The sequence below is a fragment of the Hemibagrus wyckioides genome, linkage group LG10 (genome assembly GCF_019097595.1).
Source record: "Hemibagrus wyckioides isolate EC202008001 linkage group LG10, SWU_Hwy_1.0, whole genome shotgun sequence".
Lineage (NCBI taxonomy): Eukaryota > Metazoa > Chordata > Actinopteri > Siluriformes > Bagridae > Hemibagrus > Hemibagrus wyckioides.
In genome coordinates this window covers 14,110,001-14,124,815 of record NC_080719.1, presented here as the reverse complement: position 1 = coordinate 14,124,815, position 14,815 = coordinate 14,110,001, and the positions used below count along the sequence as shown (strand labels likewise).

The 14,815-nt window shown below is 39.1% G+C and overlaps 1 protein-coding gene across 1 annotated transcript in view; it reads left to right on the top strand.

The window, feature by feature from the left end:
- kdm4b (lysine (K)-specific demethylase 4B) overlaps positions 1 to 14,815 on the top strand; it is a 50,043-nt gene that overhangs the window by 24,483 nt on the left and 10,745 nt on the right. Inside the window, exons 8-14 of the mRNA XM_058400849.1 lie at positions 1,630 to 1,767; positions 7,541 to 7,737; positions 7,898 to 8,118; positions 8,919 to 9,085; positions 9,909 to 10,032; positions 10,721 to 10,899; positions 11,310 to 11,490. Of these exons, the coding sequence (XP_058256832.1) occupies positions 1,630 to 1,767; positions 7,541 to 7,737; positions 7,898 to 8,118; positions 8,919 to 9,085; positions 9,909 to 10,032; positions 10,721 to 10,899; positions 11,310 to 11,490 (1,207 nt within the window). The remainder of the gene's footprint in view (positions 1 to 1,629; positions 1,768 to 7,540; positions 7,738 to 7,897; positions 8,119 to 8,918; positions 9,086 to 9,908; positions 10,033 to 10,720; positions 10,900 to 11,309; positions 11,491 to 14,815) is intronic.

Below are 14,815 nucleotides of genomic sequence, written 5' to 3'. Positions count from 1 at the left end.
AGTAGAGGAGAGAGGAGACATAATGAGAGTTGGTTAGACAGAGTGATAGAAGTCAGAACAAGAAGATAAATGCAGAGTTCTTGTGCTGGATTGATCGAGGAAGAATGAAGAGGTCTCGTCAGCGGTCATGTGTGCACATGTCATGTGTGTCCCAGAGATTTGTCTGTGGTCATGTCATTGAAAACAAGTTTCGTGTCCTAAAGTGCCTTGTACAACTTCATTTGCACCAGATTGCTTCTTTTATCATACGCACCATTCACTAACTCCTTTAAGTGGTTCCTCTTCCCTGAACCCAGAGTTACTGCATGTTTCTTAAAGTGCCCTTGAAGTGATTGCTTTAGAGCTTTCTGCACTTCATGTTCTGGATAAAGGTATAATCATATATCTAGGAATCAGTGTTAGAAATGTATAGTTCATTTATGTCTGAGAAAAAGCTTTTGATGACGCATCCTATACTAGATAACACATCTTGTTCAACCTTTACTAGAACCTACACAATTGGTCAGAAATATATGGACACTCGGGTGTCTCACACATATGAGCTTGTTGGACATCCCATTCCAAAACCATGAGGATTTGGGTGGTATTTATAGAGTTGGTAGTATTTCTGGGAGTATTTTTGATACCAGGCACTAATGATGAATAGGAATTCACCAGTTCATAACAAATTCATCCTAAAGTTGGTTTGTGGCCAGGGCTTAGTGCTCCAAAAACCCTAAATGATGACTATCCTTAGATGATTATCATCCCTCTGCCAAACTTTACTTTTTATATTCACTATGGTTGGTGATATTCTCCTGCATCTGCCAAACCCAGATTTGTGCATCAGACCGCCATATAATGAATGTGCTTTACACCACTCCAGCCAGCACTTGGCATTAGGAGTAGTGATCTTACCCTTATGTCCCATTTCACAAAACTCTCACATACAGATCTTGTGCTGATGTTGCTTTCAAAGGCAGTTTGGAACTATGTAGTGATTGATGCAACAGAGGATAGGATTTTTATGTACTTTGTGTTTGTACCACTTTGTGGCTGAACTATTGTTGCTTCCATATCAAATAATAGCACTCAGTTGACTGGGGTAGAAATTTCACAAGCTTATGTGTAGCATCCTATGAAAATATCGTGTTTAGTCACTGAACTGCTGTAAGTGTTTCTCTATGGAGATGGCTATATATGGCTATATGCTTGATTTTATGCACCTTTTGAACATATAGTGTATATGTCCTGCCCTAAGGTCTTGCGCTACAGTAGCAGGTCTTTTAATTTATTTTTTTAATTAATTAATTTATTTTTGTAGCCATTGCTTGCTTGAGGAAAATAGTTGGAGTTTATTCGTTTGGAACTGGGTAGAATTTGTTTGCGTTGGCAGTTATGTAAAAGCTGCGTTTCAGAGGTCTTTTAATAACTTGGAGCTATTTTGTGTCAGAATATTACTTCAGACTTAGTGAAAGTATGAGGTAATATTTTATAAAGTAGCGTAATATTTACTTGTAGCGATCAAGCCATTTCCAACGTGTGTGAGAGAGAGAGAGAGAGAGAGAGAGAGAGAGAGAGAGAGAGAGTGAGTGTTTGGGTACTTGTGCAACTGAAGATATTAATTGTGGTCATGCGTGTCTTGTTCAGATCACACAGGAATCGGGTGAGTTCATGATCACGTTCCCATACGGCTACCATGCAGGGTTCAACCATGGCTTCAACTGTGCCGAGTCCACCAACTTCGCTACGCTGCGCTGGATCGACTATGGAAAAATGGCCACACAGGTAGGCAGCTTTAATTTCCTTATAAGAAGAATCTCTTTATGGTGTTTACAAACATATCTAAGCAGGAATGAAATAAAGATGTTGAGTCCTGGCCACAGTAATTATCTTTTACTTGGGGATCTTATTGTTTACCAGAGACATTTTAAAGATAATTATACTCCTGTTTGAGTCAGACGTTAAGATGCTGTAGACAGAATATAGGTGCGGTGCTGCTGGCATGTTTGTGTGCCTGAAATCCACATCTTTTGATTTACAGCATTGGACTGATTTTTAAAATGACTTTTATAGCACTGCTTAGAGGTCAGAGTTTACAAAAAGAAGTGGACAATGATCTGCTAGACTATGAATCTCAAAATAAATCACCTAAATAAAAAATTGGGTGTATGGGTGGCTGGATGGATAGGTATATAAATAGGAGGATAGATCATGGCTGGCTAGGTAGATGCATAGATTGATGATAAATAGATCGATTTATAATTGGGCAAATTGCTTCATTCTTGATGGACGGCTATGTTGATTGATAGATTGATAGTTGGATGGATTGATGTATAAATATTTAGGTCAATTGCTGTATAGTTGGAAAATGAATGGGCTAGTAAATTGGTAATGGGTGGGTAGATTGACCGATGGGGAAAGGACTAATACTTGAATGTAGATGGATGGATAGATTGGTGGGTAGATTGTAGACAAATAGGTAGTTGTGTGATCATTGTATGGAAGTATGGATGGGTAGAAAGGTGATAAACATGTGTAATAGATATGAAGATAGATGGACAGCTAGATTGGTAGATGGATGATAGATGGAAGAATGGTTGGATTAGCATTTTTTATTTTAGATTAGTAGAGATAAATAGAGGTATGGACTGATGGGTGAAATTGTTAGAATGTTGGATAGATGAGATGGATGGATGGCAGGGTAGATAGATGTATGGTAGATGGATGGATACAGGAGTAGATGGGCAGAATCTGATGGTTGGATGGATGAATAGGTGCGTGGATGGGTCGATTGGCATACAGGTGGATGAATAGAAGAATAACGTGTGCATTATCTGAATGAAGAGCAGAAATAATTCTGTAGCAGAGTTTTAGAGAGAGGTCCATCCATCCCGCTCTCTTTTCCTTTCTCTCTCATAGTGCTGCACATCAGTTGCTTTTAAAGTGTGCAGAAGAAGGAAAGACGGTCATTATTTCAGTTTGCAGGATTTTCCTCTGTGTGCACTTAATGGTGGAGCTCATTAGTTGAGCCTTTTTAGAGTCAGGCTGCAGGGCCACATGCACATCCACACGCAGGAAATGACTGGGAAAATTCCGCCATAAATGATTTCTGCTCTACACAAAGGAAAGCAGCTTTGTGTAAAGATGTGAAGAGAGACAAAGAGGTCACACACACACTTAGCGTGATCAGCCACTGTAATCATGTCTAAGGGAAATTAGAGGCTACTATGTGCCAAGGTTCAAACTTGAGCAGTTTATAGGATCGTAAGTGTGTTTATACTTATAACAGTAAAACAGCGGACTGTAAGAATTCAAGAATGCTTGGTGACAGGTTTTCATAGTAATTTATGCTGAATGCACATTTAGCCCTGTGATGTCTGAAACCTCCCCCTTCCAAATTGCTGCATGTGCACATGGCAAACATAGTGTGACTGGTTCAATGACCTGATTTTCGGCGAGCCTGCAAGCTGTTGTAGATAGTCTGATATTTTCTAGCATGCTTGATAAATAGTGTGAGTGTTTCAACAACCAGTAGCAGGAGCAGCGAATCCAGCACTTTCACCCACCTATTTGTGCTGAAGGTAAAATGTAATTGTAGTAATAATAAGAAATTATTTAGCAAGTCATATAAGAATGGTCAGCAACATGCAGTATAACAGTGCTTCCCAAACTGTGGGCTGTAGCGGTATTGCAGGGGGGCCATAGCTAGGCTAAATCAAAATATTAAAATAATTAAAATATTTTAGAATAGAATATAAAAAGCTTCTGTTACACACTTTGATTCAATATAATTGTAAATAGTATGCAGACAATATGTAGTGTTAAGGATTTAAATATATTTGTAAAGAATGTTTACGTCATCTTATTTTCACCAGCATATAAAAATATTACATTTTATGGTAGTTCTCATAATTCACATGAAATTCTTACAAACTGGTTAATAAATGTTGATAAATTTGTGCCGAGAGACAATCTGCTTTATTAAATATATCTAATATACAAATATATGTATAAATATATCTTTATACTATTAATCAATATACTGTATTTTTTAAACAAAGGGGGTCGGGAGGGGGGGTCATGGAGCTTTTGCTATGTATTTGGGGGGCCTTACCCCTCTGAAGTTTGGGAAGCTCTGCAGTATAAAAATAGCTGCATTTCTTTACCTTATATCTCCAGTTCTCTGTGTCCATAAAACATAGTGTCATAACAACCAGAGTTGGGGATCGGGGCACTTTGTGTAGTATGTGGAACTTATCTGCAATCTCTCATGTAATGTAGCGGTGCTACATCCAAGAAAAAAAATGCTATGAAAACATTTGATTGCAACTCATAAAAGCTGTGTAATGGGAGCAGTACAGCAATTCTGAAATTTGGAGTCATTTAGTGTTCATTTGCATGATCAAAGTATCTGTGTGTGAGAGCTCCTGTATGAGCTAATAATAAACACATGTACATTTCTGGCATTTATCAGATGCCCTTATCCAGAGCGACTTGCAATTTATCTCATTTTATACAACTGGGCAATTAAGGGCTTAGGGCCTTGCCCAGCTTGGTGGGCCTGGAATTTAACTCGCAACCTTCGGATCAGTAGTCCAGCACCTTAACCACTAAGCTACCACATCCACACACCTCCCAGTGATTTACAGTTCCTAAATGATGTAGGCATTACTGAGGACACTTTTATGAGACACTTTCACTGCTGCTCTAGATAAGCAAGCCGATGTTAAGAAAATGTACCAGACGGCCTAAAACAGCCTGCTGCTTTCCCTCTGCTGTTCCTGATACCGATTGTTAAATCTGCACCAAAAATGCCCTTTATCCACAGACCATCATTAAAAAAGTAGCATCTTTAAACGTCTCTGCGCCCCCCATATGTATACACTTTCAGTCTCTCTAATGGAAGTAGTTCTTTGCATGGTGATGGTGGGAGTTCCCAATTACTTCTCAAGCCTCCTTCCCCTCATTTCTCCCTCTTTCTTTTTGGCAACAGCTCAGCAGAAAAATACAGGACTCCAGTGAGCACTACGCCGGAGGAGTAGAGTTGATATTGCTTTGTGGCTAGCTCTTGTCGTTATTGTTATTAAGCCCATGCACACACACTGGTATATAGAGCTGTGCACGTCAGTATTGCTGCCTGCCGTTGTACAGTGAAACGTTTCCCGTAATTTAACACAAGGTTCTCATAGTGGGAAGAAAATAATGGCCAGATGTAATAGAGATGACAGACATTTCTGAGAAAAGTGCTTTTATTTTCATCTCTCGTTCCCTATCCTACTGCTACTCTCTTGCTGGTTTTTATTTTTATTTCTCCTGAAGTTTTGTGATCTCACACACTCATTCTGATTGGTTGCAGTGTTTAGCACACAGAAAACACTTGCCAGTAGATGCTAATATCAGAATAGTGGTTAAATCCATCACTGAAAATGGAGGCTCCTGTTTCTGTATCTGCTATTCAAAATGATGCAGAACATCAATAAATCTGCTACCACATAAGAGGTTACTGCATTCTGGTATACTCAGTGTCACTTTAGACATTATCTAATGATCAGTAGACTGCAAAACTGCAGTAAAAAGCTACCAGCATGGCTTTTTTTTTTTTTTTTTTTTTTTTAAAACACCAGTAAGGTTGCCAGCACACTTGGCAGGAAGAGTGAAGAGAGGAGAGCTGATGTTGGGGTGGAATTTGCCAGAATCTGTCATGTAGAGTGCCTTGAAATCAGAGAGACTATTTTTCAGTAAATGACTCGGGTGATTTTGCCTTAAAAATGACCTTGACATGAAGCGCTAGTCTTCAGGTTTTAGGAGTTGAGTAGATTCCCAGTTCTCAGGAAAATGATCACCTCCTGTAAGAAGCCCTTCCTGTTCCTGTCTCCTAAAAATCCATGGTGAAAGGGCAACCTTTGAAAATGAATATGTTGAACTTTTGAGGATACAGCACTGTATAATCAGGAACGAACCCTATCAGGAGGAACACCCCTGTCAGTTGGAGCGGCCTTGTCAGGAGGAGCACCCTGAGTACCCTATCAGGAGGAACCTAGTCAGGAGGGTTACCCTTCTGAAAGGGTTGTTCTATCCAGAGGGGTACCCAGTCAGGCAGGAATGTAGACAGAAAAAGGGTATCTTGTGAAGGGGTGACCCTGTCAGGAGAAGGGCATTTTTTTGCCCTGTAATTAGAACACTATTACAAAAGTTGACTTCTAAATGCTTCTAAAACAGCATCTTTGCTCTTACAGAAGTTACAAAAGCAACCTCTTATCCTCTTAGCAAGAGACCTTTTGAGCTCATTAAAGAGTAGATCAGAGAGTACAAAAAGACCTGAAATCTTTTATGATACATTCTCGTTGCTGTTTGAGATAAGAGGCTTGTGTTATGAAAATGAAACCATCTGAGTGTAGCTTTACCACTGTTGATGTTGATGGATGGCGCTAAATCCACAACAGCAGTCGTCTTTTCCACAGGCCATCAATAAAATGCCAAAAGGTAGCATTTTTAAAAGTAGCTGTGATGCATCAAGGCACACCCCATGTTGTCCCGCCATATTTTATACACTTTGAGTCTTTCTCTTTCTCTCTCTCTCTCTTAAGAAAAGAAAAAGAGAAAACAAACAAAAAAAAAAAGAATGACGTTTGTGGCCACACTTAGGATCCTGACCTATTATATAAGACCATGACCCTGACCCATAGAAGTGGAGTAAGCAGTTTTTTTTCTACAGATAATGTTGGTCTAGTTTGAATGATTGGTTGAAGCTATTTTAGAATAAATCATATTGTCATCTGGAACTTGGAGCGCTTCATGACGAGCATATTGACAATCCATCAGACTTTTACGCTGTTCTAAACTGTCATTTGTTCGGTTTGTTTTTGTTGTGTAGCTTTTTGGTAGCATTTGCTTAATTAATTTATGGCATCTCAAACACTGATGTGGAAATAATGATTTTTAAGAGTGCTTAGCTCTGTGTGTGTGCTTTTTTTTATTCACCAAAATACCATTTAGATCAAGTGTTTTGTTTTGGATACATACATCTGATGGTCTCCAACATGTCTCCTTGAATACAATTCGAAAGCAAAGGATTTACAAGATTATCAAAGTCCAACGTGTTTAACTGCTGGTAGTTATTTTATCAGGTTTTTGGAATTTTTGCAAGCAAAATTAATGGAATTTGATCAATAGAATCAGCTTTTCAAGAAAGCAACTCTAGACATTGGTGACCAGTAGCAAAAGAGTAATTTATTCAACACAGCTAGCCATAATTCTTTATTCACAGACATGAACTGAGTAACCAATAGCCTGTTTTATTTTTATTTTTGTTTTTTTAACATTGGGTTTAGGTTTTTAAAATACTAATTAGCTCCAAGGTGTCCAATGCCTTTTCTTCTTCTTTTTATTTAATTATTTGTTAATTATTCTATTTTTGGTTACTTGTACTTTATTGTCTTGGTCCTGCATCCGTGAATTGTGTCTCAGCATGGTGAACAGACTCTGCTCCTTGTGCCCCTTATTGATTGTTTTTCTTTTCTTTTATTTTTTTTTCCATGTCTGTATTTTCTCTTTGTAGTGCACGTGTAGGAAGGACATGGTGAAGATCTCCATGGACGTGTTTGTGCGCTGCTTGCAGCCAGAGCGCTATGAACTATGGAAGAAGGGCAAGGACACAACCATCCTGGACCACCAGAAGGCCACCACGCTGACCAGCCCTGAGCTGGAGCACTGGAGGAAGAACAGGGTGACCTTTAGGGAGAAACAGCTCCGCAGGTTAGAGAGATTTTCGCAGTTGCTATGTTTGTGAATAATAACGAGACTCGGTATCTAGTAAGAGACTAAGGATTTGTATTAATCTACATTATTATAGGGAATTGTAAGACCAGAGCTTTTTTGACTGTACACTAATATGATTGTGTCTTGGTGCCCTCAGAGCTCAGCAGAAAATAAAGCAGCTACGTCGACTAAAACCCGAGGAGCTGAAGTTGCTGTCTGATGAGGGAATCGAGCTGGACATGGCTGATTATCAGAAGCGGTTAGAGGAGAAGGAGGCCCAGAGGAAACAGCAGAAGGAGGAGAAGATGACCAGAGAGGCCATGCTCACACTGGAGGCACTGGAAAGAGAGGAACAGGAGGCAGCACTCCGAGAAGAAGGTGAGCGACAGCATGTTTGAGTAATAGCAAATTCTGTGTAGCAAAATCTGTATGCTGCTGCGGTTCTGTAGATTTCTGTAAAGGGACACTTATTTAACATTTATGTCAAGGGACTGTAGTGTCAGCACTTTGTAACAGGAAAGCTGCAAGTTTAAGCTATAAGTTTAACCTTATGGAAAGAGCAGACCTTGCAGAAATTCCACAACGGTAAATGTAACTATAAATGGATAAAAAGTATGACTTTGTTGTTCTTTAATGAATACAAATGTAATCGTCATATTTCTGTGGAATGAAACACGTGAAACACAGGACATGTTGTTTTTAAGGGTTGGTTAGAGTAACTCCTAGCCTGCTTCACATCCAAGCATTGGTTATTTTTATCAATTATATATTATCAACCATGTTTTATTCCTCAATAAGATCTTTCAGATATGATGATTCAAATATTCTGATTAGGATTGTAATGCAATTATGTTTTTCCACTCAGTTCAATGCAAGTTCAGGAGTCAATGTTTTTTTTTTTTTTTGAATATGTCAAGAAAAGGCAAGAAAATTGCTACTGATATTACCTTCAGTACTTTAAGATTGTTTTTTATGTACCCATTTTATTGTAAGTGTTTTACAATATCTCCCTCAAAAAAGTGCTTAATAATGACAAGATTCTCAAAGTTGTTTATAAAAACCAACTCGGAATGTACATCCGAATCCCCTGCCTTCAGCAACTTCTGCTATGTTTTTTCAGGTTTTCAAATCTTCTGATATGAATTTTGCTGACTTTTCTTTCTGTCCCGCTCCAACAGCTTCCCAGCAGCCTGAAGCTGAAAATGAGGAGCAGGCAGACAAGCAAGAGCAAAAGAAAAAGAAGAAGAAGAAAAAGGTAAAACCACCTGAGGAGGGCAGCTTCATGCATTACGAGGCTCAGAGTAACGGAGGCACAGCCATCGGCAGCTCGGATCCCAGCTTACAGGTTAGCTGACTGAGTTTCTGCAGCGTTCAGCAGTCTTATGTTACTCTTACAGTGTGTCCACCTGCTCATTTCAGTGCTCTGCTTTGTGTTTAACCGGTCACACGAGGAGGATTTTAATTCTCCAAAGACATGTTTGATGCATGTTCATGTTTGTATGGTTCAATATTGTTTGCTTGGTATTCACAACAGCAGCTATAATGACCGCCATAGAAAATCCCTCGAGAGACAAAAAGAGGGATGAAATTAGCCAGAGGGAGCATTCTGTTAAAAAGTCATTTTTGCAATGCCATGTCCAGTACTGGAAGATTTCATTCCATCACTTATCAAAAACTAATCCTGAATATCAAGCACTCCAAGGGGTCACATTTATGCTATCTGGGTTTAAATGACCATTTTCTTCTTGTACTCCATGTAGATTCCAGTAATATATTAAACCTCATATTCCCCTTGAAAGAGTCATGCTGCAACTCATTACTATTTCAGTGATTAAAACAGCAAAAAAAAAAAAACTTGATGTGCCCTTCAACAAGCTTCACAGTTGGAATGAGGTTTTAGTATTGGTAAAAGAAGGACACGATGGAGATCAACACAACCCCCCCCCCCAATTTTTTTATTTTTTTTAAATCCACATTGCTTCATTTCTCAGGTTTGTTCAAGACCACCTGAATTTCCTCCTTGTTCGAACAATTTAATTTGGTCAGATTAGACAAAATGTTTGTGTGTTGGAAAACAGGTACTACGAAGCATGGTGGTGGGAGCATCATTTCAGGGCCCTGGCAATATTTGTATATGAATTTCATCATTCTGTCTCTTTCATTTGCAGACCAACTCGTACCCAAAAATGAAGATGAAGGTGGAGGTGAAGAAGAGTCGGAGGCATCCGTTCAGCAAACCACCCATGCGAACACCTACGTTCATTGTCAAACAGGAAGCTTCCAGTGACGAGGGTGGGTGACTCTTAAATTGAATTCTCACTGAATGCTTTTAAACTTTGAAAAACTGTTAATACAGTCAACTGGGCATTAGTGATATTAGTCCATTTCGCAAACTGGTGTACAATTACAGCATAGTGAGAGATCCCAGCTTAATGGGAAGCTTGGATTAGAGTCCAGACTCAGCCATGGTACAGTGCAGAGAGGGTTAAGGTCATTGTATAAGGTTGAAACAGTGGCATGAGCTGAACTGATAAGAGCCAAGGTTTCCTTTCAAACAAAACGCAGCTCATGTCTTCTTACCCTTCGTTTGTTCTGCTTTTTTCTCGATTTGCTCAGACTGACACGTATTGATCTGAGGATCACGACTCATGATTACCTGCTTTCAAAGTCACTTTGAGCCTGCAGTATGGCAACATCAGCTTTGTGTCTCTGTCTGTCAGACAGACAGAAAGACATTGAAAAAAGAAAAATAGAGGGACTCTGGTGGATTATAATAAGTGGAGGGGACGGGGCACGTAGTTGGTGTTTAGACTGTATTTGTCCCCAACCTCCTTAGAGGATTTGCCAGTGTAACGCTGCCACTTTTACCTGCAAAGCATTGAAAATGTTGCACTGAGCATGCCTGGAGCAGCACGTGTTATCATGTATCCTGAGAGAGAAACTGTGTTTATTCTAACTTTGTGTGTCTGTATCTCTACAGAAATGTACTCAGGGCTGTCAGTAGGAAGTTCAGTGGAACAGGAAGTGAAGAAGCCAGATCAGTGTCACTTATGGCAAACCCTTTCCCCTGACTTCGTGGCAGAGAAGCAGTTTAATGCTGGCATGGCGACTCTGGAGCCACACTGTGCTGTCTGTACCATGTTCTGCCCGTACACACAGGTAGCATGTCTGGTTACACGTACACCCTGGCTTCTCAGCAGCGGTCCTGCAACAAAGCAACGGGACATTATTGATTTTTAATACAAGCTGGCAATTTATAATGAAAGAAGAAAGTGGGCGAGTTCGAGTGATTTTATTCATTTTAGTTGACATCAAAATGACACAATTCAATAATATACAATTGAATCTATATATTTTTGTGTCTAGCCAGACATCCAACTTGTCTCCTGGATGTTCCACAGTCTATTGAATGTAACTATAAATGGATTTAAATATGATGTAATTTATTAATAAATAAAATATTATAATAGGGTAATTATTAAGGGCAAAGTTTACTTGTTTATGATTTTTAGTTTCCCAGTCACTTACTTACTGTGTGTGTTTGTGTGTCTGTGTGTGTGTGTGTGTAGCCCCATAAGGACATCTCTCCTGGCTCCGATGTTTCTGTGTCTCGGTGTGGTGAACAAACTCGGCCTCTTGTGCCTGAGATGTGTTTCAGTGCTGGCATGGCGAATACAGAGCTGCTTCCCTCCAGTGCTGAGACAAGCACACTGCTCTCCTGCTCCTGCTGCAACCTGCAGGTCCATGCCAGTGAGTACACACACACACACACTCTTGCACACAACATAGAAAGTCTCGGTGTAACCCTACAGCAGTGTTTCCCAATCTGTCGCAAAATGGTGAAGTTCCTCTAATGGTGAAGTTCCACAGTTCTGGGCTCAGCATTAACCGTCTTATACATTTCCATTATAAACAAGAGAATTGCAGTAAAGCGGATTCTAAGGTAGGCAGCAAATGTGAGGATATTGGTTTCTAGCTGATTATTTTATTTTATTTAATTTATTTATTTTATTTATTACACCCCATCCATGAGTTTTATAACTTGTTTAATATACTTTGATATTATTCCCTACACCAGGGGTGTTGAACATACACCTGTATACACTTGCATATTGTTGAATTTTTTTTATTAGCAAGACACTGTAAACATTATTTGACACTGTAAACATGTCGGTCTCTCTAAAAGATCTAATTTATATTTAGGTTTCATGGCAAAATAGGATTTTAATAATAAAAATAATGAGTTTTTTTGGTCTGGATCACTTGATATTTGCCCTCAACACTAAACCCTGATCTGAGCTCTGCAGAGAGATTCCACTAGAGCCTGCTCTTCCTCCACCACTCCCTCATCTTTTTCCTCTCTCTCTCTCTCTCTTTTTTTTCCCTCTTCCGCCTGGTCCTCATCTTCATCTCAACATCACACTGTCAATCAAACGATTCCAGCCAATTTCCTTCTGCACGGCCTGAACCTTGAGAGTTGGTGTTTACTTTGAAAAACATTCTGCTTCTGCAAAGTTTCGGGGTGGGTGGTGTGAAAAAAGTGGAAAAAGCTGTTTGTTTAGTTAGTGCCTCTCTCCTCTCCTCTACTCGGGCTGAACGTAAGCCGCGTAGCCAATTAGAGTGTGTGTGTGTTTGTGTGTGTGTGAGGGTTGCTCAGTGAGGTGATGCTGCTGTATGATTGCTTTCTACAGTCCTAACTGAATGCTGTTTTGGTGCAGTCAGCACGAATTTGCTGAGAAAACTGAACAAGCCTTTAAAGACTTCCAACCCCCCACCCCACCTCACCCTCTATATACACACACACACACACACACACACACACACACAAACACCCTGTTGTTTGTCTCCATGTTGCTGTGTTAGCACCATGAGGAGAACCTTCAGTTGGGCTGTAAATATTTAAATAAATGCTCCAAGTTCAGCGTGTACAATATTTACTACACAAATATACAAACTATAACACTGCATCTAAAAATATTACAAATTCCCATTTCCCAGTTTTTAAACACCTGCAAATTTCCTTAAACTTCTGACTTTTAGCTAATTGTTTTTTTTTTTGTTATTTTTTTAACCAAAGTACCCTCACTGGGACAGACAGAATCTGAACATTGATGTTAAACACATCATTAAGTTATGTGAAACTTGCCTGGTTTTTTTGGTGTGCTTCTCTAGCATTTATGGTAATTTTATGACTTAATAAATTAACACTGCTCTTGTTAACATGTCACAGAAAATCCCACAGACACAAGTTACTTCTAAAGCAAATTAGCCTGCACACACACTAGCAAGTGACAACTCCTGAAACATCTTCCTACTGAGAGAATTTTCTTTGTAAGCTTCTATATAACTGGACAAAATGAAACCATTATAAAGGTTTTTGTTTTTCTTCAATTTTTTTGTTTTCAACTCCTTTCAGTTCAAATACATTTTAGTCATATAGCACTTATGTTTAAATAGTGACACTGGCAAGGAAAAACTCCCTGAGAAAACACGAGGAAGTGAGAATATAAATCATTACTCTTCTACAGTTGTATACTATAGCGTCCAGTATAATTAGAGCGAAAGCGTCATACGAATTTGTTCTGGAGGCGTGTTCTTAATGTGAAAACTTATATTGCAAAACAAACTTTCGCATAAGAAATAATGTAAATGCAGATAATCCGTTCCAGCCACTCAAAAATATGACCAATATTACCAATACGAAGTGTATGTAAACTGTATGGCTGCTTACAAAGAACTGACCCAAGCCAAGCATTCCATGTCAAGGTTCCTCACAGGAAGTCGTGCTACCAAGTTTGGGCTAAAAATAGAACAGACCACCCACGGCACTAGCCTGTCAACAAAAAAAACGTGTGAAAAATCATAGCTTTTGAACACATGCCAAAGGCAACGGTGGTATCGTGAGTTGCCTCTTTCGAAAACAGCTTTCCCTGACTAAAAAAAAAAAAAAAAAGGTAAAATCTGTATACTCACTTCACTTGGCTTTCCACTGACGCAAACAAGTTTGGAACGGCTCTCGGACGTACGCCCATCTTAGCTGCTGTTCAATTCGTTCGTTTGACGAAATTGTTTTGTATGGCGATGCAAAATTCTCGCAAAATTTCAATTCTTAAGGCAGTTCATAAGGGTGGTCATTTATATGCTGAGGTTCTGCTGTATAGGTAATGTGAGTGTGGGAAGAAATTTCAGACCATGTGATTGGTCCAGGGAATCATTTGGATTTGTTGCTTTATCAGGTTGTTCCTAATTTGCTTAAAGTTGAGAAAAGTGCAGCTGTATCCTGTGTGTTGTGTGTCCTCTAGCATAATCTGTATCTGTACAGTATCTCCTCTAAACAGCACTCATGGGCTCTGATATTTCAGCAAGTCAAAATAGACACTTTTACTCAAAAGGATTTTTTCCTGTTTGATTTGTGGTGTGTTTTATTTTTGTCCCGTTTCCTCAAAAGGTGCCTTGTTAATTAAATGCTACAGTTTTCTGTTATAATAAATGTGTTTATTTAGATACGTTTCTGTTTAGTGTTTGTTGGTTAGCTCTTGTCAGGAAAACCTCAGTGCCTTTGTGGTTTAGTGGCTGATTTCAGAATTATATGTACAAATTAAGCCACACCCACAAAAAACCCACCGTCTGTTCAGATGACGGGAAAAAGAAAGTCAAAGCCTGAATCATAACATCACATAAAGAGACAACAGTCAACAATGAATCCTTAGAAAATGCTTACCAGAGATTCAGAAGCCAAAACTATGCCCAAATATTCCCTTTAATGGCATTATGGGTATTCTGTACCAGCTAGAAAACAACACTGTAGAATTTTACAAGTGCACTACATATTCTCCACATTGCTTTGGGACATAATTATAAGATGCCCAGTTTCCCCAAACAGTGCACTAACTAGTGGATAGAGTGTGATCTTTGGACATAATGCATATCAGTAGACTCCCTGTAACTGTCATAGCAATGTTGGCATGCTAGTTTCAATCTGGTGTTTTGTTGCTTTTAATTAAACCACTTCCACACACTGTAGCCACTAACTTTTAACTTTGTGCATAATTAAAGTTATTAGTTTAACTGCTAT